Here is a 25,829-nt window from a genome sequence, read left to right on the forward strand (position 1 = left end):
CAAAGCTGTGGAAGTGGAGCGCTCAAGAGTTGCCCCCTCTGCCTCGGGGCTGTGCTTGTGCTGCCGCAAACAGCAGGGACTGTCCCCGGGCAGAGGAGTGACACCAGAGGCATCTTTGGATGTTGCTGCTGTCAGGGCAGGGTGGTGTCTCACCTCTACGGCAGGTGCAGACGGGAACTGGGAAGGCCGGGAAGCGGTTGCTGGCCTCTCGTCAACAGCAGTCCGAGCCTGGGGTGGCGGCAGGTGAGGCCCAACACCCTGGGCCCTGCCGGTGTCCCTGTCCGGCAGATCCTCTCTGTGGCTTCAGAAGGGAGCCTGCAGGACTACGGGTTCTTCGTCCCCTCAGCTGCAGACGTCTATCCCCGGCGGACGAGGACAGCACTGTGGGCCTTCGGGGCTGCCCCACGCCCCAAAAGGATTGATGTCGCGGGCGTCACGACGACTGCCTGGTGACATCACAGAGCTTTTGGGGAGCACACCCAGAAGACACAAGCCGTGGCCTCGGGGAACAACAATTTCCCCGACAGCTCTCATCTCACGCGACCGCCCCCCTGTCCAGCAGAACCCCGTTGCCGTATTTTTCATAGCAATTTGGACACCAGGTCTCAGTGCTCAGATGCAGCACTACGTTCTGTTTTAGAAATAAAGCAGCTCAAGGCATTTCTTACTCCTTGTCCGTCCTTGCAGGTGGAGGGAGGTGGTCCTTCCCCCTCTGCTTAGCACCGGTGAGGCCACAGCTGGAGTACTGTGTCCGGTGCTGGGCTGCCCACCCAGCACAAGAGAGAGATGGACATAGTGGAGAGAGTCCTCTAAAGGTCCGTCAGGATGATGAGGGGACTGGAGCACCTCTCCTGTGAGGGAGGGCTGAGAAAGCTGCCTGCAGGCAGTTCAGCCTGGAGAAGAGAAGACTTTGGGGGAAATCATTTTCAAAGCATATCAGTAGCCAAAGAGTGAGCGCAAAGAAGAGAGAGCCAGGCTCTTTTCAGGGGCGCGCAGTGGCATTGGGCACAAAGCGAAACCCAGGAGGTTCCCTCTGAACATCAGGAACCCCTTTTTTACCGTGAGGGTGACTGAGCACTGGCACAGATATGCCATGCCAGGCAGCTTGTGGAGTCTCCCTCCTTGGAGATACTCCAAAGCTGTCTGGCTGCGGTCCTGGGCCACCGTCCGTAGGCGACTCTGCTTGAGCAGGGGAGCTTGGGCGAGATGACCTGCGGAGGTCCCTTCCCACCTCAACCGTTGTGTGAATCTGTGCCTCAAAGCACACTTTGTGCAAGTCGAGAAAGCATAGTCGTGGAGTGACACACGGAGCGTGGGGAAGGAGGGCGACTTCAGTTAAACACAGCCATTTACTCCATTTTGTTGGGGTCTGGTAATTGATTTATTGTATCACCTCTGTCTTTTGAGAAAGCTCCTCTTGCCACCAGTCTTACTAGAAAGTCAGAATGTTCTTGGTGCGCCGTTGTTTTCTAATGACCTTGGTAGTCTTTGGAGGTGGTCTTAAGGGTCTGTAACATGTCTTCCCACTGCGGGCATTCAACGTGAGGCTCTGTACGGGGGCAAATTTCTCCATAAGGCTTTGGGGGTTACTTTTCAAGTCTCTGAGGAGGAGGGAGAAGAAAGTAAGCATTTCAAAGGCTTGCTACCGGCCCTTAAACTTGGACTGGCATTGTGCGCGGTCCCTTTGCCATAGAGCAGAGCAATCGTAAATTGACTTCACTTCTCAGTGCCGCCTTGTGAGAAGAGTGGTAACAGGAAAAGTTCTTCTGGGGAGTATTTGGGGTGAACTGTGAGAAAAGGGGTGATGTGGAAGGACAAGAGGTTTTCTAATACGCCGTTGGCGTCATTGGTAGCAGGGCAGACTGGAGAAAAAGCGCTACCGTCTTCCCTTGATGGTACTGTGGAAACGCAACAGAAGGAGAAAAAGCACACCTCTATGAAATGTTCACTCCAACTTTTAATAGACAAGTGTAAGATAGAACAGTATGAGAAAACCAACACCCAAGTTTCTATCCTATTATCATCCTACCCCTAAAAGGCCTTGTAAGAGTCCCTGTAGATTTTCAGCTGCGGGACCTCCGCCGCGATTGGCTCCTGGTGGCCCGCCGTTCTGTGGAGGGAAGGCGACTTCGTCGCTGTCGGCGGTCGCTCCTTCCGGGAGAAGCTGAGACTCGCCGTTCAGGGCTGAGAGCTCGGCCCTCGTCGCGATCCCTTCTCCTTTGGTGCCCCGGCTGTGTTCGGCGGTGAGTGCTGCGGGATCTCCTCTGGGACGGGCTCCGTGTGGCCTGGCGGTGCCTGGAGGAAACCCGGCCTCCCCGCTGACGGTGCTCGCCCCTCCGCGAGGAGGCCGGGGCGTCCCGTTGAGCCCTTGGAGCTCGGCCCTCGTCACGAGCAGTGTCCTGAGCCCTGCTCTGGTGCCGTCTCCTGGTGCTCGAGGGGTCGTGCTCAGCCCTGCTGTGGCCACCACGGTGTCGCCTCGGGGTCCCGCTTCGGGCTCTGTGTGAGGCCCCGGCATGGCCCCTGCCACGGCCTCTGCTGGAGGAGCTGCGGCGCTGGCGGCCTGAGGAGTGGCGCCGCCTCCTTTCCGCAGGTCGGGCCCGAGATCTCCTCCTTCTTGCTGCCCGGCTGGCGGAGGTGTTCTCCTGCGCGATGTGGTAGACCTCGTAGTTACTGGGTCCCACCTTGCGGTAGATGTGGTGGAAAGGCTCCTGACAGATGGGGCACACGGATCTTATGCGCGCCCAGTTGAATATGCAGGAAAAACAGAAAACGTGTCTGCAGCAGGCCATGGAGCCTTGGTTGCTAATCCTGTCCAAGCATATTGGGCATTGTAGGTCCTCCGCAGCATCCGTTGCCGTGGCCTGGGGCACCTGAGTGTTGCTGGCAGCAGGGGAGGAGGTGTTGTCTTCTGCCACGTCCTCTTCCAACGCCATCTCGCACTGCAAGCAAAAGAGATACAAAAGTCATGACCTGCCCTGGAGATGCAACCTGCACGAAGCGGCAAAGCTGTGGAAGTGGAGCGCTCAAGAGTTGCCCCCTCTGCCTCGGGGCTGTGCTTGTGCTGCCGCAAACAGCAGGGACTGTCCCCGGGCAGAGGAGTGACACCAGAGGCATCTTTGGATGTTGCTGCTGTCAGGGCAGGGTGGTGTCTCACCTCTACGGCAGGTGCAGACGGGAACTGGGAAGGCCGGGAAGCGGTTGCTGGCCTCTCGTCAACAGCAGTCCGAGCCTGGGGTGGCGGCAGGTGAGGCCCAACACCCTGGGCCCTGCCGGTGTCCCTGTCCGGCAGATCCTCTCTGTGGCTTCAGAAGGGAGCCTGCAGGACTACGGGTTCTTCGTCCCCTCAGCTGCAGACGTCTATCCCCGGCGGACGAGGACAGCACTGTGGGCCTTCGGGGCTGCCCCACGCCCCAAAAGGATTGATGTCGCGGGCGTCACGACGACTGCCTGGTGACATCACAGAGCTTTTGGGGAGCACACCCAGAAGACACAAGCCGTGGCCTCGGGGAACAACAATTTCCCCGACAGCTCTCATCTCACGCGACCGCCCCCCTGTCCAGCAGAACCCCGTTGCCGTATTTTTCATAGCAATTTGGACACCAGGTCTCAGTGCTCAGATGCAGCACTACGTTCTGTTTTAGAAATAAAGCAGCTCAAGGCATTTCTTACTCCTTGTCCGTCCTTGCAGGTGGAGGGAGGTGGTCCTTCCCCCTCTGCTTAGCACCGGTGAGGCCACAGCTGGAGTACTGTGTCCGGTGCTGGGCTGCCCACCCAGCACAAGAGAAAGAGAGAGATGGACATAGTGGGGAGAGTCCTCTAAAGGTCCATCAGGATGATGAGGGGACTGGAGCACCTCTCCTGTGAGGGAGGGCTGAGAAAGCTGCCTGCAGGCAGTTCAGCCTGGAGAAGAGAAGACTTTGGGGGAAATCATTTTCAAAGCATATCAGTAGCCAAAGAGTGAGCGCAAAGAAGAGAGAGCCAGGCTCTTTTCAGGGGCGCGCAGTGGCATTGGGCACAAAGCGAAACCCAGGAGGTTCCCTCTGAACATCAGGAACCCCTTTTTTACCGTGAGGGTGACTGAGCACTGGCACAGATATGCCATGCCAGGCAGCTTGTGGAGTCTCCCTCCTTGGAGATACTCCAAAGCTGTCTGGCTGCGGTCCTGGGCCACCGTCCGTAGGCGACTCTGCTTGAGCAGGGGAGCTTGGGCGAGATGACCTGCGGAGGTCCCTTCCCACCTCAACCGTTGTGTGAATCTGTGCCTCAAAGCACACTTTGTGCAAGTCGAGAAAGCATAGTCGTGGAGTGACACACGGAGCGTGGGGAAGGAGGGCGACTTCAGTTAAACACAGCCATTTACTCCATTTTGTTGGGGTCTGGTAATTGATTTATTGTATCACCTCTGTCTTTTGAGAAAGCTCCTCTTGCCACCAGTCTTACTAGAAAGTCAGAATGTTCTTGGTGCGCCGTTGTTTTCTAATGACCTTGGTAGTCTTTGGAGGTGGTCTTAAGGGTCTGTAACATGTCTTCCCACTGCGGGCATTCAACGTGAGGCTCTGTACGGGGGCAAATTTCTCCATAAGGCTTTGGGGGTTACTTTTCAAGTCTCTGAGGAGGAGGGAGAAGAAAGTAAGCATTTCAAAGGCTTGCTACCGGCCCTTAAACTTGGACTGGCATTGTGCGCGGTTCCTTTGCCATAGAGCAGAGCAATCGTAAATTGACTTCACTTCTCAGTGCCGCCTTGTGAGAAGAGTGGTAACAGGAAAAGTTCTTCTGGGGAGTATTTGGGGTGAACTGTGAGAAAAGGGGTGATGTGGAAGGACAAGAGGTTTTCTAATACGCCGTTGGCGTCATTGGTAGCAGGGCAGACTGGAGAAAAAGCGCTACCATCTTCCCTTGATGGTACTGTGGAAACGCAACAGAAGGAGAAAAAGCACACCTCTATGAAATGTTCGCTCCAACTTTTAATAGACAAGTGTAAGATAGAACAGTATGAGAAAACCAACACCCAAGTTTCTATCCTATTATCATCCTACCCCTAAAAGGCCCTGTAAGAGTCCCTGTAGATTTTCAGCTGCGGGACCTCCGCCGCGATTGGCTCCTGGTGGCCCGCCGTTCTGTGGAGGGAAGGCGACTTCGTCGCTGTCGGCGGTCGCTCCTTCCGGGAGAAGCTGAGACTCGCCGTTCAGGGCTGAGAGCTCGGCCCTCGTCGCGATCCCTTCTCCTTTGGTGCCCCGGCTGTGTTCGGCGGTGAGTGCTGCGGGATCTCCTCTGGGACGGGCTCCGTGTGGCCTGGCGGTGCCTGGAGGAAACCCGGCCTCCCCGCTGACGGTGCTCGCCCCTCCGCGAGGAGGCCGGGGCGTCCCGTTGAGCCCTTGGAGCTCGGCCCTCGTCACGAGCAGTGTCCTGAGCCCTGCTCTGGTGCCGTCTCCTGGTGCTCGAGGGGTCGTGCTCAGCCCTGCTGTGGCCACCACGGTGTCGCCTCGGGGTCCCGCTTCGGGCTCTGTCTGAGGCCCCGGCATGGCCCCTGCCACGGCCTCTGCTGGAGGAGCTGCGGCGCTGGCGGCCTGAGGAGTGGCGCCGCCTCCTTTCCGCAGGTCGGGCCCGAGATCTCCTCCTTCTTGCTGCCCGGCTGGCGGAGGTGTTCTCCTGCGCGATGTGGTAGACCTCGTAGTTACTGGGTCCCACCTTGCGGTAGATGTGGTGGAAAGGCTCCTGACAGATGGGGCACACGGATCTTATGCGCGCCCAGTTGAATATGCAGGAAAAACAGAAAACGTGTCTGCAGCAGGCCATGGAGCCTTGGTTGCTAATCCTGTCCAAGCATATTGGGCATTGTAGGTCCTCCGCAGCATCCGTTGCCGTGGCCTGGGGCACCTGAGTGTTGCTGGCAGCAGGGGAGGAGGTGTTGTCTTCTGCCACGTCCTCTTCCAACGCCATCTCGCACTGCAAGCAAAAGAGATACAAAAGTCATGACCTGCCCTGGAGATGCAACCTGCACGAAGCGGCAAAGCTGTGGAAGTGGAGCGCTCAGGAGTTGCCCCCTCTGCCTCGGGGCTGTGCTTGTGCTGCCGCAAACAGCAGGGACTGTCCCCGGGCAGAGGAGTGACACCAGAGGCATCTTTGGATGTTGCTGCTGTCAGGGCAGGGTGGTGTCTCACCTCTACGGCAGGTGCAGACAGGAACTGGGAAGGCCGGGAAGCGGTTGCTGGCCTCTCGTCAACAGCAGTCCGAGCCTGGGGTGGCGGCAGGTGAGGCCCAACACCCTGGGCCCTGCCGGTGTCCCTGTCCGGCAGATCCTCTCTGTGGCTTCAGAAGGGAGCCTGCAGGACTACGGGTTCTTCGTCCCCTCAGCTGCAGACGTCTATCCCCGGCGGACGAGGACAGCACTGTGGGCCTTCGGGGCTACCCCACGCCCCAAAAGGATTGATGTCGCGGGCGTCACGACGACTGCCTGGTGACATCACAGAGCTTTTGGGGAGCACACCCAGAAGACACAAGCCGTGGCCTCGGGGAACAACAATTTCCCCGACAGCTCTCATCTCACGCGACCGCCCCCCTGTCCAGCAGAACCCCGTTGCCGTATTTTTCATAGCAATTTGGACACCAGGTCTCAGTGTTCAGATGCAGCACTACGTTCTGTTTTAGAAATAAAGCAGCTCAAGGCATTTCTTACTCCTTGTCCGTCCTTGCAGGTGGAGGGAGGTGGTCCTTCCCCCTCTGCTTAGCACCGGTGAGGCCACAGCTGGAGTACTGTGTCCGGTGCTGGGCTGCCCACCCAGCACAAGAGAGAGATGGACATAGTGGGGAGAGTCCTCTAAAGGTCCGTCAGGATGATGAGGGGACTGGAGCACCTCTCCTGTGAGGGAGGGCTGAGAAAGCTGCCTGCAGGCAGTTCAGCCTGGAGAAGAGAAGACTTTGGGGGAAATCATTTTCAAAGCATATCAGTAGCCAAAGAGTGAGCGCAAAGAAGAGAGAGCCAGGCTCTTTTCAGGGGCGCGCAGTGGCATTGGGCACAAAGCGAAACCCAGGAGGTTCCCTCTGAACATCAGGAACCCCTTTTTTACCGTGAGGGTGACTGAGCACTGGCACAGATATGCCATGCCAGGCAGCTTGTGGAGTCTCCCTCCTTGGAGATACTCCAAAGCTGTCTGGCTGCGGTCCTGGGCCACCGTCCGTAGGCAACTCTGCTTGAGCAGGGGAGCTTGGGCGAGATGACCTCCGGAGGTCCCGGGCATTCAAATGCCACTGCGGGCATTCAACGTGAGGCTCTGGGCATCACAGTGACTCCCTGGTGATGTCTCAAACCTTTTGGGACTGAAGTGGCGCCAGGAGAGGTTTAATTTGAAAGTTTCTTTCCCAGAAGTTTTGTCAAGGATTGGAACAGGCTTCCCAAGAAAGTGGTTGAATCATCATCCTTAGAGATATTTTAAAAAAATGAGGCCGTGGTGTTTAGGTACATGGTTTAATGGTGGACCTGCCAGTGTTATCTTAACGGTTGATCTTGATCTTAAGGGTCTTTTTCGATTGAAATGATTCTAGGATCCTATGGTTCTAGTTTAATATATACATACAAATAGATACACACTTTTTTCACTTGCCTTTGAGAATTACTCACTTATTTGTGTTCACAATGGATCTGTGAAATTCATTCCTTCATTTCATTACATTCCAACACAACACGTTTCCTTCCATCGTTCACCTTTGTCTCTTCCCTCTGTACCCTAAAAGCAGAAACCGTTGTATAATTGTGTCGGAGCTATCTTAAAAGAACTTCACATCTGTTTAACCTGCTTTAACTGTGTATTTTAGTACAGAATATTGCTTTTTAAGCTCATGCTTAATTGATGGTTTCTCCCACTGGTTGCAACATACCACATATTTTCCAGGCATATTAAGATATTTTATAGAAATGAAACTTCTCTTCCTGATGCTTTTAGTTACTATTAAAATAAGTTTTTAATGTTAAATTAGGGAAGGTGTATCCCATGTGAGTTCCTTTAGGTGTGTTCTCTGAGTTGTTTCAGAAGAGCTTATAACAGTGGCGTTTGAGATCTGTCTGCTCTTGCAGGCTTTAAATAAATTATTTGATCTAGAAGAGGCTGCATAAACATTTATTAACAAATTGTGATGCGGGCTGTTTCCTTAGGTACATTTTTCATAATGTTTGTTTTAAGTCAAAGTAATTTGTATATATGTTAGAGATTTCTGTCACTGTGTTACTTTTTTCCATGCTTGTTTTCTGTGCCTTGAAACTGCATGTTTCTCATAGCCACAGCTGTCCCTTTACAGCTATGATTCAATTATAATTAACTCTTTATAAGCATTGCCATTTTCTTTGCTGTTAATAATAACACTGCTGCAAATGCAGCTTTTTCAATAGTACCTGTAGTATCAGGGAGCTCTCTGGCACTGCATTAGGTATTCTTTGCAGGGTAATAAATTCAATCATTCGTTATTATCTGTTGCTTATAGAGCTGTAGGGAACAAAGAGCAAAAACCTACTCAACCTTGTCGACGCGGAAGGCTCGGACAATAACACAACGACCAATGTGATCAGGTTAATGCCAGTTTATTGCACAGATAGCTCAGTTATTATAGACGTTCTGATTCCGCATCACGCGCCGACAATTTGCTGATTGGTTGCACAAGCTGTGCATGCGGTAAGCAACATATTATAATTGGGTTAAAGCATCTGTCCACGCGGACAATCACCCCTCCTATATCCTGGGTGAAGTTCTACATTTCGCATGCTGAATTCAGCACACTTTCTCATATCTTGTTGTTCTCAGCATTTCTAACATCGCTACAATGTTTTCACATAGCCTTCAAACTAACAAAGCCTACATAGTTGTTAGCAATTCTTCGGTGTTTGGAGTGTTCACAGGATGACCCCTTTGTACTAAAAATCCTCCAACACAACCTGAATTTATTTTGGGGTTGTTTTTGTAAATTCTATCAGATGTTACACATAGCATCATTATTATGTATATTATAATTACTTACTGCATTTCTTTGATGAAGCACCTTTTTGTGCAAGTTAACTTTATTTCTTCTATTGTTTTGTACAACCTTTAAATAATTCTGATGCCTTTGAAATGAAACTCAGTAACAACAAGAAGTTTCTTCAGTTTTTTACTATTTTTACTGAAAGTTAGCCATTGCAATTAGAATCTGACTTAATTCTCGCAGGTCACGTGTACAAAATAGCATCAGGCTGTGATGATGTGATCCTCTCTAAAAGACTGATAGACCGATTCATAAGCCTCATCTGTTCCATCTGCCACTGAATTCATTCAGCTTCAGTTTCAGATGGGGAAGAATTAGTGGAGGAGAACCTGTGGACTGTCGCCAGCGCTGAGAGGCAGAGGTGACAGTCCACATTTCTTCAAAGATGACAGTACATGTGTTCAGTGCACAGTCTGTATTACAGTGTGTAAGTTTAAAGTTTCTGAGGATGACAAATATGGTGTCACTGATTGCTCTCTTTTTTAATGTTTTTCAGAAATTGAAAAATTTCAGGGTTCTGAAGGCAAGAAGGAAGATGAAGAAAAGAAATACCTTGATGTGATCAGCAACAAAAACATAAAGCTGTCAGAAAGAGTTCTGATTCCTGTCAAACAGTATCCAAAGGTACTGTAACTATAGTCTAACGCTTGTTTAATCTTTCTTAATGGCATGATGAAAAAGTCATACACTTAAAAATTTTTTATTGACTCTTCGTATACAGGCTTCACGTTATTAAAAAAAGCCAAACAAACTAAAAATGAAGCTCCTATTTGAATTTACCTCTTACTAGCTATTATATGTTCTAACTCCTGTCTTGGGGCTTTTCAGAAAAACTATTGAAGTGAATGAGTTGTTTGGTTTTTTTTTTACTTCAAGTAGGTTTTGTAGCTGATCCTTTGGCAAACTGTTGAGGTGTTTTCTTATAGTTGTTTTTTTCACATGTACTATCTTTTTAGAAAGTAAAAGACCAGTTAACAAAAAAATATATTCTATCAGAATAAAGAAAAAAAGTTTCAGTAACTCTGAAAAGCCAACTTAAGTGTGCTGCAGCTTCTTCGTGTAGGAGTTGGGGGATTTTCTCGAGTGTAGTAAGTTTTAAAAGATAAAGCAGCAGGGCTACTGCAGGCTATGACTTTGACAACGTTTGTCCCTGTTTATAAAATACAGATGTCTTTCTGCCACATACTTTGTTCATATTGTGTATTGTTCTCCTCACTGCTACATACTATGATTAAAAAAGCTTTTTTTTTTCTTGCAAAAGAGCCCTAAATTCAGCGGCTTGGGTGAAGTTTTAGTTTTTATTTTGCATGAAAGAAGAGAATGTTTTGGGGGTTTTTTTTGTGTGTGTACAGTGTTGTATTTTATATAAACAGTTGTTCTAATAGTATTCAAATTGAAATAGTAAACATCTCCTTTTATATCTATTTTTTTTCTTGCTGATTTATTATTACATGGTATTTGGTTCACCATTAGCCTTGATTACACTCTCAGCTTTTTGCTTTATACTTTCATCAGTAAGAGCACTAAATTACAGTGAGTAAAAAGCCTGTCAAACAAAATGAGAGGTGTAAAAAAAAATAAAATTGAGATTCTATGATTCCAGCTGACATTTACCTCCTGACTAGTGAATATAAAACTGAGATAATGTAATCATCTAAATGGTAAAGACCTGAGAAATGCACATAGTGCTATAGGGAATTACTTTCTTGCTACATAGCCTGAGGTGCTTTGACTAGATTTGTGGTATTTTGTGTACAAGCTATAGGTGACCTGAAGTTCTTAATAAGAATGTAACAGTGCTGTAACTTTATAACGGCAATGTGATAATTATTCAGAATACTATTTGATGAAGATAGTAGAATGAAAGACAAACTATTTAAAAGACAAATGTAATCTATCCAATATAGCGCATGAATATGATTAAATTAACCTTCATTTACTTTAATGAGCTTGTTATATTAATGAGTAGTAAAAAATATAAAGCATTTCTACAGGTGTTGAGCAGTGAAACAAAAAAAATCAGTGTTGTGGAAATGAAATACATATTCAGTAATGCAAAATATACTCTTGGAAAGTTTCAGTAGTTGATTTGCTAGCAATATTCCGTGCTTAGCATGGAATTATTCCCAGGACTGTAGGTAGTAACAATCCTTCAAGGACTGCATTTGCCATTTGTGTCAAACCACTGATTGCTGGGTTCTACTGTCTTATCTTTTCTTGATGAATAGTAGACACTAAGTTAATCAAAATTAGTACACAAAGTTTGCTTCAAATTGCTTTATAAATATGAAAAAAATCTAGAAATCGCATAAAAAGACCCCACAGTAATTTTATATATTTAGCTGAATATGGTAATAAGAGCAGTTGATCAGACCTGTACTTATTAACAGCTAGGGACATTGCCGTATGATTTCACCTGAGAGGCATTCATATTTTAAAGAACGTTATTTTAAATTATTCATTCAGTGTTTGCTGATAAGCTTTTTTGGGAAGTGCTGGGTGGGCAGGGTTCTGTAAATCTGAAAAAAGTGTCTATGAGTAATGAGTATAAAATTTTGGGAAAAAAAATCTGACTAATTAAAAAAAAAAATATGTGGTTTACAGACTCTCTATTTAGGAATGAGATCAATCCTTTAAAGACATTTGCTCTTATTTTAACTACATGTAGAAATATAAATTGCTTCAAGGGAACCCTTGGCCTAAAGGTTTACTACGGTCAGTAGGTTTAGCTGCAGTGAGGGTAGATCCCTTCAGTGACAGCTGTAGAGTCAAAAGCAGCATTTTAGCTTTAAGCAAAAGTTAACTGAACACAAAAGGCTTCTACTGGCTAAAGAGCTCTTGAAGTTGCAGAATACGTATTATAAAATTGTCTCTACTCAAGTGTCTGTGGTCTGATTTCTGAAATTGCTGGTGCAGACAACAGGAAAATAAAATCAAAGACTGTGATTAGCAACAGCTGTCTTATGTTACCAGCTCTGTTAAAGATACAGGCCTCTCTCCTCTTCTATTAAACGAGGATCTAAAAAAGAGATAAGGGTGTTACTTGATAGTTCAGCAGTGATCTTTTCTGAGATTAATTATTTTAAATCTCAGCAGCCCAAGTAAAAACAGCGTCTCATTTACACATACTCCTCTATGCAGCAGATATGGTTAATGCCCTCAAAATTTCTTCTGAAACAGTGATGCAGTGTCCTGTGTTCGTTGATCCTTTTCCCCGCCCCATACTGCCATTTTTTTTACGTTCATGATACGTGAATTACAGCTAAGGCAGACTAACAAAAATACTCAGAAGACTATTTGTTCCTGACTTTCCATTTTCCAGCTTTTGTAGCTGTTCAACTTAAAACTTGCATGAAAATACCTAGGGCTTGTATATAAAAACTTCGACATTTATCAGTTGAATGTTGTATTTTGAATATATCAAATAAGGGAAAAGAGTGGGTTATGTAAAAAAAAAAAAGAAAGAAGCTAACAGACTCTGAAATGATCTTGTTGCTGAAAATCAAAAGCCACAATTTAGAGGCTTGATGGGCAACTTTGTCATTTGCATTCCAATACCTAGTGATCAGAGAGTCTGAGTTACTGTATGGGTTTAGGGTCAAAACACCGAAACAAGTGTAACTTGCACCTTCACTCATTGTCGTGAAATTTTTTCCGGAAAACCTCTGATTTTTAGTAAGCGTTTTCTCTTCATTTGAATTTAAAAAAAAGAGTTACTTTGGTTCGAGTTACTACCTCATCAACTCCCCAAACCACTATTGTATGTTCAAGATGAAGGAACTCAGTTGAAATAAATAGATTTTATGATTTCTTTCCAGTTGTTCATTCTAGAAATTAAGTATTTATTTGGTTAAATCTGCATTTGGGTATTTCTTTTCCTTCTGATCTAGCAACAGGTAAATTAGTCTAAATTTAATGGAGTTGAAATAACATGCACAAATTTAGATCCAAAATGCTGAGATGTTTAACTGTATGACAGTTCACTTTCAAGTTAAAGAATTTCAGTTTTATCAAATTTCAGTTACATTGAAATTGCACATTCTGGAAAAAACCCAAACAACAGTTAAGTAAGGAAGAAATTTTCCAAGTTACTTAGTTACTGAAGATTGGGAGGTGCAGTGAAGTTGGAGGTGATGACACCTGGAAATAATGAACACTCCTTTTTTTCAGTGAGGGACAGAAATCAGTACAATGTCTGTCTTCTGAAGAAAATACTGTGTTTAATAATTTTCTAATGATATGATTATTGAAATTAGACAGATTTGTCTATAAATGAGAACAGGATATATTACATAAATATAATTATATATGTATAATACTAAATGAAATTAATTACAATTTGCTCTGATGCTAGAGTGAGTCATAAAGTTAGAAAGTTTTTTAAAAAAATCTCAGTTTAAGTACAGAATTACATTTCGATTTTCCCTCTACTGGTTTCTTAGATAATGAAAACTATTGAAATATAAGATACTGGAAGCATGTCCTGCTAACTACCAGGATCTGGTAGGGGTGACAAAGATGACAAGCAGGTTGATTCCTCTGAATGACTTCTGTGATGTAGAGTTATAAACTTTGAGGTGCTGTCTGCAGAGGATGCAGTGTAATAAAGCCTCTTCCCTGCACAAAGGGTTTAGCTGATGGTCAGTAATGGTCTCATTCAGAAATATGGTCTGGCTTCAGCTGAGCTTCCTAACTCCTGCTGGCTTTCGCCTGGATGTTTAACTACATTTTTTTGGGGGAAAAAAAAAGAATAGAATCCAGCCCCTTCCTTTGATAGGCTGTCACCCTGCTTTAGAGTCTGTGTTTCTGGGGAAGAGACTTAAGCTAGTGCTGGTGAATACTGTAAATTAAGTTAAATTCCAGATTCTTGATATTCTTTGTTTTGCCTGTCTCAAGACAGTTCTTTGAATAATGAAAGAATTGAATGAATTCACCTTTCTCATTCTTGGTCATTTTTTAAACTGGTTATGTTGTATATAACATGTCAGGTTGAATACAATGCTCTTGAAATGAAATTTATTTGTTCAACTAAATTCTTGTAAGGTATTTTAATCTCTGTGATGTATTAAAACAGAATTCACAGGTGATTTGAATGACAAAGTACTGTATTTCTTTTGTGTATTTTACACCTCAGAGTGAATCTCTCCACTAAAAACTTTCTTAGAGGACATTTTCAACAATTTTTGGATTATATAAACATTTGCAGGAGAAGAATTTGTTTTGTACTTTTCTTCTTTCTACTAAATGTAGCATAAATCAATGGGATTATTTTATTTGTTTTACATACTCCCCTATGGAATTACAAATAATTCCAATGGGTTTGAACACAGAGGTTGTATTAATGAAAGGCACGGTATAAGTAGAAAAAGACTCTCATTAATGAGGAGAGAGTGAAAAAGGATAGTCATGCCTCAGACACAAGGAAGACAGAAAGTTCAATGCACAAAAAGGAAATACTGTATGTGCAGTGATGTTTCATTACTTGGGGAAATAATTAGAAAGAGGAACATAAAAGAGGTAAAAAGAAGTGTAAGAGAAATTAAATGATTGAACTCAAAGGCAAGGCAAATGAGCCATTCATAAATGCTTTAAAAGAATGTTCAGGAGTGGGTGTGGAGGCAGGGGCCAGTCTGAACTGGTGGATATGCTGGTTCTCTGTCAAGCAGTTATCTATTGATTGATATCTGTTGCTAAAGAAAATGCTATTTTCCAACATATTGGACCTCCTTTGTTTTTTGTTTTTAGTTCCTTGTACAAAGCCTTTTGAGAAATAAGTGAACTACTTTTCTCTTGGCATGAATTTGTGAATTATTTTTAAGTATGAAAACAAAATTTATTACATACATAGTTCTTGATGCAAGTGGGTGAGCAAATTAATAAGATCTAGAGTAGAGGCAGTTCAGTTGTCTGTTAGTATTTTCAAGTGTGTATGTTTCTCTGTATATATTAAGAATTTATTTGGTCTGATCATTTACTTCTCTCATGTAAGATAAATTCATCCAAGCGTGCTGGTTGTAAAAACAGTATATGACTTAAGCAGCTTTATATACCTAAGCCTCTGCCATTTGCTAACTGATAGTTGAGCTTTCATTATTTTGTAGAGTCATCGCCTTGTTTTGTGATAACACGCTTAAGGAGCTTATAAACCTGGCTTTGCAAATTTGTTCCTTTGTACTATTTAAGAATAGGAGACCTTATTTAAAACCTTAGCTTTATGTAGCACATAATATAGAAATTGTTTGCAAGCTCGTCTGGTGCACAGTGTAAATTAAAATGGTGTTGACTTTCGTGAAATTCTGCCCCCTTTGTGCTTAGCTTCAGTTTAGCTGGATTTCAGCCTTTAACGCGTGGCTCGTTTTGTTCATTACTTTTGCTTTCGATAAGTGTAGTACATAAAGCATCTGACAAGTCAGAAAAATAAACAGTAAGGATATAAAAAACATCTTTAAATTGCAGTGCATCTCTTAGTATTTTTAAGATTCAAATAAAAATACAAAAAAAATCACAGCTCTGAATAATCTTTGTTTACATCATTTTATACTTCATAAACCCGTGACTTCAAGCAAGTAACTCATACAAACTCACCAGTGCTAAAGAATTCATTGTGAAGAGTGAGCTTTTCTGATTTTGTTCTGTCTTTAACGTTGGGCTCAGACAATTAATATGGTGATTTTTATTTTTATTTAGCATCCACCTTCTTTTATGTTTTGTTTCTCTCAAACCTGACAGTTGCTATTCTGCTTTCAAAGCAATTGTCATATTAATCATCTCCAGGTGATTTGTGTGTTTAGTTCCCATTTAAGTAAGACAGGAGGAAAAAGTTACAGTGATAGTCCATTAGATGGATGGACAAGAAAATATGGGAAAATATGGGAAATGGACAAGAAATAGGGAAAATGGGACCTGGTCTCTCAGTTCAGTGAGTAGCCAGGACTTCAAACTGTGATTTATATTGGTGTAATGAAATGAGTACCTTGTTGATGCATAAGGCGAAAGGAAAATTTGATCTGTCACTCAGTCGTGGAGATGTTTCAGGAGACTGGAAAAAAACCTCCAATATTTTTAATAAAAAAGAAACAGAGCTAAGTGTCTAACTATAGAATAGCAATTTTTTACCTTCCCGACGAGCGTTTTTTTCTCCTGTGTAAGACAAGAAAAGCCTTTATACTTGGAAGGATACTAGAACTTAGACTGATGCCAAATTAAATCTAAAGGTTATGCTTGTTCTGTCTTTCAACTGAATTCTTTAAAGAGAAGCCTGAACAATGGGAGGCAGAAAATTAATAATTTAGATAAAGTGTAGCACACTGAAATTGCTGCTGTGAACAGTTGTTTAAATAAATTCTTTCTCATATATCTTGAAAGACTTCTACCCCTACCAGGTCTTGATGAAGTAATTGAATGTGCATCTTTGTAACAAAATACCACTTTTTATTTTATAAATTTATGGAGGGAAATTCAAACTTCCTTTTAAATTAAAGCCATTTTAATTTTCATATTCAAGTGTAATTGTTGCCCATAATCTTTCATCCACACACCACCAGGAATAACAGGGGCAAAAAATTGCTTACATTCTGTGTTTAATCTGGAATTTAATAGTATTTGATACTTTCATTAAATCTCTGGTTCTTAGAGTCACTGATATACAGAAAAGTATTAAAGAAAATTTACATTTTATAATCAAATAAAGTGTTTAGTACTTAAGGTTCAGAAAAATCTCTTGAAAACATACCTGAATAAAAATGATTCAGTGATGAAAGACCAGGCCCTAATTAAGTTGCTCAGATATTAGAAAAAGCATCTTTGAGTTGTACACTATTTCGTTTCTGTTTCCATACCAAATTTCCTATTAATCTATATTTTCCATCCTGAACAATAACTTCATTTCAAATACAGTAGCAGAAGTATTTCAAAATTCAAATTATAGTTTTTCGGTATTGTTGACTTCTTTGCTACAAACAAATAGCTGTTTGTAACCAAGGTATTTGCTTTAAATCACTTCTGTATGAACTGTCCAATTAATTCTGAAAAATGAAATCAAGTGTGTGAACACTTGACTAGAGAAAAAGCAGTATCTTTATTTTTCTTTTTCTTGATATCTTCCTGCATTCCAGCTGAAAAGGCAAAACCTCTCAAACCTCAAAACCTCATTCCACCTCTCCAAAATTTTATTACAAGTGATGTAATTCTGCTATTCAGTACCGTTTTTCATTATTTCCAACTGTACTCAAAAACCAAAAGACACATGAATCTTCTGTCCTGCATTTGATGACAACAGGTATTTGGAAAATTTGGACAAATACTTTAGGTGTATTTTAAGTAAAATACACAAATAAAGCATCACACGCATTTTTCTTTTCTGACTTATTTAGGACCTGACCTTTCATCCGTCTCTCTGTACTTATCTTCTCCATCAGGGGATGAACCCGGACTCCAGTGTTTCCAGGGCCTATGCCAATCTTGCAGAACTCTTCAGTGGATACAGAAAGTAGCTTGATTTTAATAGTCCCCCATTTTTGTTAATGATTTATTTGTTTTCATAACACTGATGTTGAAATCAGCTCCCACAACATCAGCTAATCTCTTTGTCATGCTGAGAAATTTTGCTCTGTAGAAATTGCGTCATAAAATAGTTCCTGAATGCAGAGAATAACATGTATTCCAGAAGACATCATAGAGATTAGTCTCTCTGTGTCATTTAACCATCCATGGCTGTATAAATCTTTAGGAAGGTAATTAATACAGCAGCGACATAATTAAAAACAAATGGCACAAAAGATATTCCCAACATTAAACATTTTTTCTGCTTTGATTATGTGATTTTTGAAGGATTTTTCGCAGGATATCTTTCCTTTATTTATACATTCAGATATATAGTTCAGCCTCCAGCTTTTACTGTTTTCTTCCTTGAACTCATCCTTAAAATTACAAACAGGGGAACTAAATTGCCGCTTTGTGATTTACAAGAACTTAACTCTGTGCTATTATAGTGGAACGCAGTATTGCTTTCCATATTTCAAGGTAGGCTTTTAGAGTAGTTATAATTTAACATTTTGTATTGCAGGGCACTCAAAGCCCAACACTGAGTTGGAGACACCCTTTGTACTCAACATGTTCAATAAGTAAACTAGTCTTGCTCCAAGGAGTTGTCAGGCTGGAAAATTCAACATAACTAGGAAATGAGACAAATAAAAAAATCGTCAAGTAGCAGCAGGGTGGAACACAGACAAGTCCTAGCCACTCGCCAGTGGGAACATTGGTCATGTTTCTTGTTTTCTAAGCCACCAAAACTCTTGTGTTCCTCTCTATTCTTCTGTTATTCCTATTTGGGGGCAGGGGGGGAAGAGGCAAAATATACTTCTTAACACGACTTTTATAAATAAGTTTGAGAGCAGACAGGAATTCAGCCTGCATTAACAGACAATTGTAATCAGGAGCCTGACTTTGTGTTAATGGTACACGGATTGTGTATGATTGATTGCAGAGGTGTGCTCCACTTACACCAAAAGATATTTGGGGTTTTGTTTACAATTACAGCAGCGTTGTTTGTTCCTCTGCTATTTGTATTAATTGAGGATTTGGGGACTAAAATCTGCCTTCAGTATCACCAGTGCAAGTTCAACATTTTCAGAGGCCCCGGCTTTTCGAATCTGAGGAGTGTTCCACAAGGAAGTCTGTTGGTGGTTTATGAAAAGAAATAGAATCTAGCTCGCTTCCACTTACCTGTGCTGCTGCTTAAGGACTAAAAAGGGTAGTGAACAGTAAAAATTGAATTTTGTCTTTAAATACACCGTGAGTCAGATCTAGTAAAACTTTCAAATTGGACCTATGCTTCATGAGAAAAATAAAGCAAACGGTTAGTTAGGGTGGGATTTATCAAAGTACTGTTGACCTCAGTCAGAGCAGAACTAAGACAATGATGTGCACTGATTAAAAAGCCCATCTACTCTGTGATCAGTTTTGGATGACTTGTTATTTCCTTTTTTCCTTCTAGCTTTTAAGAGAATGAGTTAGCAGTTATGTTAGCATTTAGAATCATAGAATCATAGAATTGTTAGGGTTGGAAGAGACCTTAAAGATCATCTAGTCCAACCTCCCTGCCATGGGCAGGGACACCTCCCACTAGACCAGGTTGCTCAGAGCCCCATCCAGCCTGGCCTTGAACACTTCCAGGGATGGGGCTTCTACCACCTCTCGGGGCAACCTGTTCCAGTGCCTCACCACCCTCATGGTGAAGAACGTCTTCCTAACGTCCAGTCTGAATCGTCCCATCTCTAGTTTTAATCCATTCCCTCTAGTCCTACCATTACCCGACATCCTAAAAAGTCCCTCGCCAGCTTTCTTGCAGGCCCCCTTAAGATACTGGTAGGCCACTACAAGGTCTCCTCAGAGCCTTCTTTTCTCCAGACTGAACAACCCCAACTCTCTCAGTCTGTCCTCATAGGAGAGGTGCTCCAGCCCTCTGATCATCCTCGTGGCCCTTCTCTGGACACGTTCCAGCACGTCCATATCTCTCTTGTAGTAGGGGCTCCAGAATTGGACGCAGTACTCCAGGTGGGGTCGCAGTACTCCAGGTATATTTATAACATTAATATCTTAAAGTTGCAGGGGAATAGAAGAAAATACTTTATGATAAACTGGTTCTTTTGCATGTTTTTTTTTTTTTATAATGTTAAAAATGGCAAGTTTAAAAAAAATACACAGAAGTCTATTCTCTTTTCATGGGCAATGAGAAAGAAATGTATCCTGTGGAAGACAGTTTGTATAATATGGTAAGTTAGGTAAGAACAGAATGTATACGATATATATTATGCTACACCTTGATGAAAGAGAAAGATGCTTTTCCTAGGAGTGCAAAACAAAATACTTGTTGCAAGAAGGTTAAAGCAGATGAAAAGGCTGTTGTGGTGGGTTAACCCTGGTAGGCAGCTAAGCCACATGCTCACTCCCCACAGTGGGATGGGGGAGAGAATCGGGAGGGTAAAAGAGCAATCCTGTGGGTTGAGGTAAAGACAGTTTAATAGGTAAAGCAAAAGCTGCATGCGGAAGCAAACACGGAGTTAATTTGCACAAACCAAAAAAGGAATTCATTCACTGCGTCCCATCGGCAGCCAGGTGTTCAGCCATCTCCAGGAAAGCAGGGCTCTGTCACGCATAATAGCTACTTGGGAAGACAAACACCATCACTCCAAAATTTCCTCCTCTTTTCCTCCAGCTTTTTTTGCATGGTGTCACATGGTATGGGATATCCCTTTGGTCAGTTGGGGTCAGCTGTCCCAGCTGTGTCCCCTCCCAACTTCTTGCTCACCCCCAGCCTACTTGCTGGCAGGGCAGAGTTACAAACACAGATGGCCTTGAAGCTGTGCAAGCAATAGCTAGGACATTGGTGTGTTATCAGCACTGGTTTGGTCACAAATCCAAAACACAGCACCATACCATCTGCTATGAAGAAAATTAACTCCATCCAGCAAGATCCAATACAGCTTTTCACTTTGAAATGGTACTATCATATAGGATATGAGATTTACTTTCTTTTATGTGGTACTGTTTCATATAGATATTGTTAGTAATACTAGTAATGGTTTTAATAGGGAAATCTAGTGCAGTATGAATATCATATGCTGAATTTTTTTCTCTTATAGACAGTCTACTTGGGTGTTAGCAGAGAAATAAAGAACAATAAACTGGTAATTTTAAGTTCAGCAGTAGAGTTTAAGGAGTGTCTTAGCAACTTGCTAAAGCTATTAAAATAAATATTTACTTTCTTACAAACAATGAAAAAAAATATATTTAAGGGAAAAAATTCACAAGGGGCACTTGAGAATTAATGCAACAGGTAGTTGCATGTCATTTTTTATATGCCTCTGCTGTTCTAGTCTAAACTGGTCAAATGTGCTGTAAGTGCAGAATCTGCAGTTCTTGAAATCAAATGTACTCTTTTGTCTTACACAAACACTCCTGAAGAATGTTTCTGCCTCTTGAAGCTGAAGATGAAATCTGTTTTATGTCTCTTTGGGCTTTTTTCCTCTGCTCAAGTGGGTTATGAGGTCACTTCAAAATAGTTATTAACGTGATTTATAATAACTCTCAGCTAAAGTTAGCTAAAAATTTTGAAAATTCCTTATAAAATTTGTTAACACAAAAGCTAATACTCTGCTTTGATCCCTTTGCAATAGACCTAATCATTAGTCAAGAGGTAACACAACTCCCCATGGAACAATTCAAGTTTCAGCAGTACCTAAAGACACAAGCAGTTTCGTTGAACACCAGAGCTAAGGAACCTCTTTCTGCACATCTATGCCATGTGGTTAGCTGTGAGCTCTGATTTGACATTATTCCCATGGCTATATGGTGACAAAAGCTTTCTCTTCTTTGGAACGTCAGACCTCCTATGATGTGAGCTTATGGCACAGGCTTCCTTTTAGTTTGGATGTGTCCTTCTATCCAGCTCCATGCTCTCCCCAAACTTCAAAGATCTTACCTGTCTTCAAAATAGTTACTTGGAAAAAAGACTACACAAGACACATGGTTACCTTGCCTTGGTTTCCTATGAAAGGCTTGGAAGAGACATGGGCTGAAAATCTGCAGGTCATTTCTCTCCTTGCACAGGGCACGGAGAAAGCCTAGGACAAGTACGGTGACAGAGACATACAAGCAACCTTCTCCAGAGTCAGTCACCCCCAAGCAATGTGAATGTGAGTCTATCTGGGCCAGTTAGTTTGGCGACAAGTGTTTTCTCACATTTTAAGATTGTCATTTGAATGGTTTTGTAACTCCATTGCAATTTGTCATTGATTTTGGTGGCTTCTTCCCTATTTCTCAAGCTTCCCACATATCATCAGAGATCTTTAAAATATAATTCTGTGTTGCTATATAGAGGGCTATGATGATGAAAGGAATTTAGGTTCAGAACGCCCTCTTACTTGCTGAATTGCAGCTATTTAGCCTGGAGTCTGTTTGACCTCAACCTACTGCTTTCCTATTTTGTTTTTATTTACGTTGAGCAAACAAAATAAACAGGTGATGCTTTCATATGATAAGCATGCAAAGGATGTGTGCTAATTTTGAAGAATTCGGTTTCATAAATACAGCTTTTGAGGGTTTATTAGAATATATATTTTATTGTATTTTATTAAGACTTACTAAAAATATGTCTCCTATTTTCAGCCTTTATAGCCCAGTAGTAGCATCAGTATATAAAAATTCTCAGGAATTCAAAGAATGACTTGCAAGCCTGTTCAGTTGATAGTTTTATATTTTCAATTAATAGTAGAACCACAGGTTTATTCAGAAACTATTATGTTTCCACGGTTTGGGATTGTGAGTCAGAAGGAAAATACCACAAACTGTGAGGAAAACATGTTCTCCCTCTTTTATTTGAAGAAATGTAGCAATTCACAGTGCTGTCACTCATACATTCTTAAGAAGGCAAGGGGGAGGGGAGAATTCTTCCGTCACTTTTCCTAGATATGAAATCATAGTTTTGTTCCAACAGAATGGATTTAGAATGAGTGACGAATATAGCAAAGATATGTTTCCATTTACTTAGTGAGATTATAGTCCTTTTATTTAGGTAAGGAGTAAGTAGCACTAAGGTAAATACTATCCCATATGAATTACTCTGATGCAGGAAATGTACCCCATGGCATACATAGCATGATTGCACACCATTTGCTCACTAATCACAGGTTTCCAAGCTGATAGACCATCTACTGTCTGATGAGAGAAACTGTTTATTGTTTATGTCAACTCAGCAAGAGAGAATTAAATCTTCTTCAGCTGGTTATTTTTAACCGAGGAAAATTCACTGGAGCAACACTTAATGAAATATTAAAAGAAAAATGATACAGGGTCTAGAGAATCATTCAATAATGATAGTAATAATGAACCTGTTTCTTAGAAATTAAAGAAATCTAGTTTTAGTTTGGAACAAGGTATTTCTCCACCATTTATTGAGAAACAAACTGGTGAATAGCAGAGAGCCAGAAAAAAAGTTCTTTCTGAAAGAGAACAATTTGTTACTGCTTTTACTGGCCAGGAATTCTTTCTGGCTTTTTGTCTTTTTTCTTTTCCTGATATTCTGTCAATATTATTTCAGATTGGGTAAAAGAGAACCCTGTCTTAGGCTACTCGTTATCTCTTGCTTTAAATAGTGATTTTTTGATTGAGTGAAAGCAGCCTTTGGAAGAAATAGAAATTTTTTTGTGTAAGCTATAAAACTTTAGCTCAATTACTCATATAGGTACTAGATACTGTAAATACATAGCTTTATATATAAATCAAAATGTGGCTATAGTGTAAGACCACATTCTATGTCACGTCTCAGCATGATGCAGGACAGCACTTTTTTGTTTTGCTGGTTTTCAGACCTCAGAGTCTTCATTCTCAAGAGTTTCCAGTGAATTTGTCATGTTACCTAAAATAATCAACATACTTAAGTAGGTAGATTATCTGCAGATTTCCGGGGTCTGTAAGTACTTTTACAGATACCAGAAAGCACACCAGATCTTTGCTGAATGACTGTGTTCACATTTGGAACTTATAACACTGAAGTATGATGATTATATTGCCAAAACTTTGTTTGACATCTAGTGTTTATAAAAATCCCTTCTTACTCATGATTGTATTAAGTTTTTTTTCATGAGAACCTCACTTCTTTTTCCAGAAATCCCCAATATCGTGTCTGAGGGTGAAGATACTGAAGGTGGTTAGTATATACAGCAACTCTTGTCTCCAAACTTTTCAAAATATACATTTTAAGATTCAAGCTTAGAAATCACATTTCGCATGGGTTTTGTCTTACTGCATTGTCGTACTGCGTTGTCTTACTTTAGTCACAAGTTGCTTGTGATTTGCACCATGTAAAAGACAAGGGAGTTACAAAATTTCAAACTGAAATTTAAGGCATTTTTAGGAAAATGTCACTAATAAAGCCATTAACTACCGTGTTGTGCATTCCCATAAGAGCAGCTAGCTCATGCAAAACAGAGTTATAAACCCCTGAAATGAGGGGTTCATAATGTAAGCACTGACACTAACAGAATTCTAGAGGCATGAGTGGTGTCACTGTAATTAGCTTACTGCTAGTACAGATCATGTTTTAGTATTCTTTTCAGCCTCTGCAAGAAGAGATGGTTTATTTCTTTCAGGCATAATTACATTTGTCACATTTTTTGAGATTGCAAAAATCATACTAGCGTAAAAAGGCCAGATGACTTTCAGAGCACTTAACATCATGTTGTTCGTAATATCATTAGAGTGAAGAGATGATAGGTGTAAAACAGAGCTTTCTACTTTTCAGATAATTCCTCTGTCTTCTGCCCCTTTTCTTTAAGGATTTCTTTTCTGAAGAGTTTATAGGATAGTGGGAACAGAAAATGTTTTCTCCCTTGGATATGCCTGAAGGATGAGATATAGGGAAGAGGGAATCTCTATGAATACTCTAATGATTGTTCCCTCAATGAAGGGAGAAAATTCTGTTTTTTTCCTGGGAGATGGTTCCCAGAGCTTGCCATGTCTCGTCAACGATGTGTTTTGGTAGGCTTAGGCTCAAGCTCCAAGTACATGGAGTCAGTTATATCTGCAGGCGCAGAGCTAGGCGCACATCAGCGCTCCACAATGATGAGTTTGTCTGCTTAGTAAGCACGTTGACTCAATCTGCTCCAGAGTGAGAGTACCAAGATTTTCTTCACATTCAAAGTAAGGGATATGTAGGCTGGGAAGGGAACGATGATGGGGCAATCAACATGTCCATCTGTTGGCAATACAAAATGTTTACCTACGTGCCTATGTCCAGCTTTAGTTCTCAAATGCAAGAAAGACATGAACAAACTGGAGGGAGTTCAGCGGAGGGGTCACCAAAATCATCAGGGACTGGAGCACTTTCCCTGTGTAGAAAGGCTGAGGGAGCTGGTCTGAACAAGTCAGGAGAAGAGCTGGCTCCAGGAAACCTAAGAGCAACCTTGCTAGTGTCTGCGGGGAGGATGTTGCAGACGTTCTTCACAATGGTGCATAGTGGGAGGATAAGAGACAGTAGGCATAGCTTGAAACAAGAAATGTTCAGACTGGATAAAAGGAGAAACTTCATCAGCATGAGGACCATGAAGCTGCGGAGCAGGTTGCCTAGAGGGGTTGTACAGATAGAAGACATTCAGATGGTATTTGACTGCAGCTCATTGAAACGTACAAACTATCTTTAAATTAGCTTGTTGGATTTTTTTTCAGTACGTTTTCCTTTTTTTTCGCCCTAGTAATCTAGTTGCAATACCTCAGAGTTCAGTAGGGGATTGCCAACTGCAGACCGAGACTTCTGAGTGGGCTGAGTAGTTCAGGTCACCTTCAGTGCTCCTGTATCTTCGTGAATTTAAAGGTAATTTAGGTATGGCCAAAAGTGCCCATAGCTGTTGCATACTTAGAAATACTCTTAATTCCGTCCGGGATAATGTTACTGTGGTTTTAGTGTATACAAGAGGCTCAGCATATGATCCAAAGAAATCAAGAAAAGAAAAAAAAAATCTTTGTTTTCTTCCACTGTCAAAAAGTAGCATTCAGAATACGGAGAGAAACTAATGAAAGTGATACCAGTATAAGAAGAGCCTTATTATATATGCATGTTGCAGAGACTTGGTTACTTTCATATAACAGCTGGCAAGAGAAAACTGGCAAACAAATCACTTTTCATGGTAGATGTTCAGTGGAATGAAGAAACAAGACTATTTTTAAATAATATATGACTTTTTTATTTGCATTTCTGATGTATTAGGAGTACTGTAATCTCAAACCGCCTATTTAGTCAGACAAGAAAATGAATGCTAATAACA

At 42.2% G+C, this 25,829-nt stretch overlaps 1 protein-coding gene across 2 annotated transcripts in view; it reads left to right on the plus strand.

Annotated features, from left to right (window-relative positions):
* The window catches only part of KHDRBS2 (KH RNA binding domain containing, signal transduction associated 2), a 597,540-nt gene that overhangs the window by 305,608 nt on the left and 266,103 nt on the right, over window positions 1–25,829 (plus strand). For both annotated transcript variants that reach the window (XM_054195575.1, XM_054195574.1), the window contains exon 2: window positions 9,506–9,633. In XM_054195575.1, the coding sequence (XP_054051550.1) occupies window positions 9,506–9,633 (128 nt within the window). The remainder of the gene's footprint in view (window positions 1–9,505; window positions 9,634–25,829) is intronic.

Source organism: Rissa tridactyla, chromosome 3 (genome assembly GCF_028500815.1).
Source record: "Rissa tridactyla isolate bRisTri1 chromosome 3, bRisTri1.patW.cur.20221130, whole genome shotgun sequence".
Taxonomy (NCBI): Eukaryota; Metazoa; Chordata; class Aves; order Charadriiformes; family Laridae; genus Rissa; species Rissa tridactyla.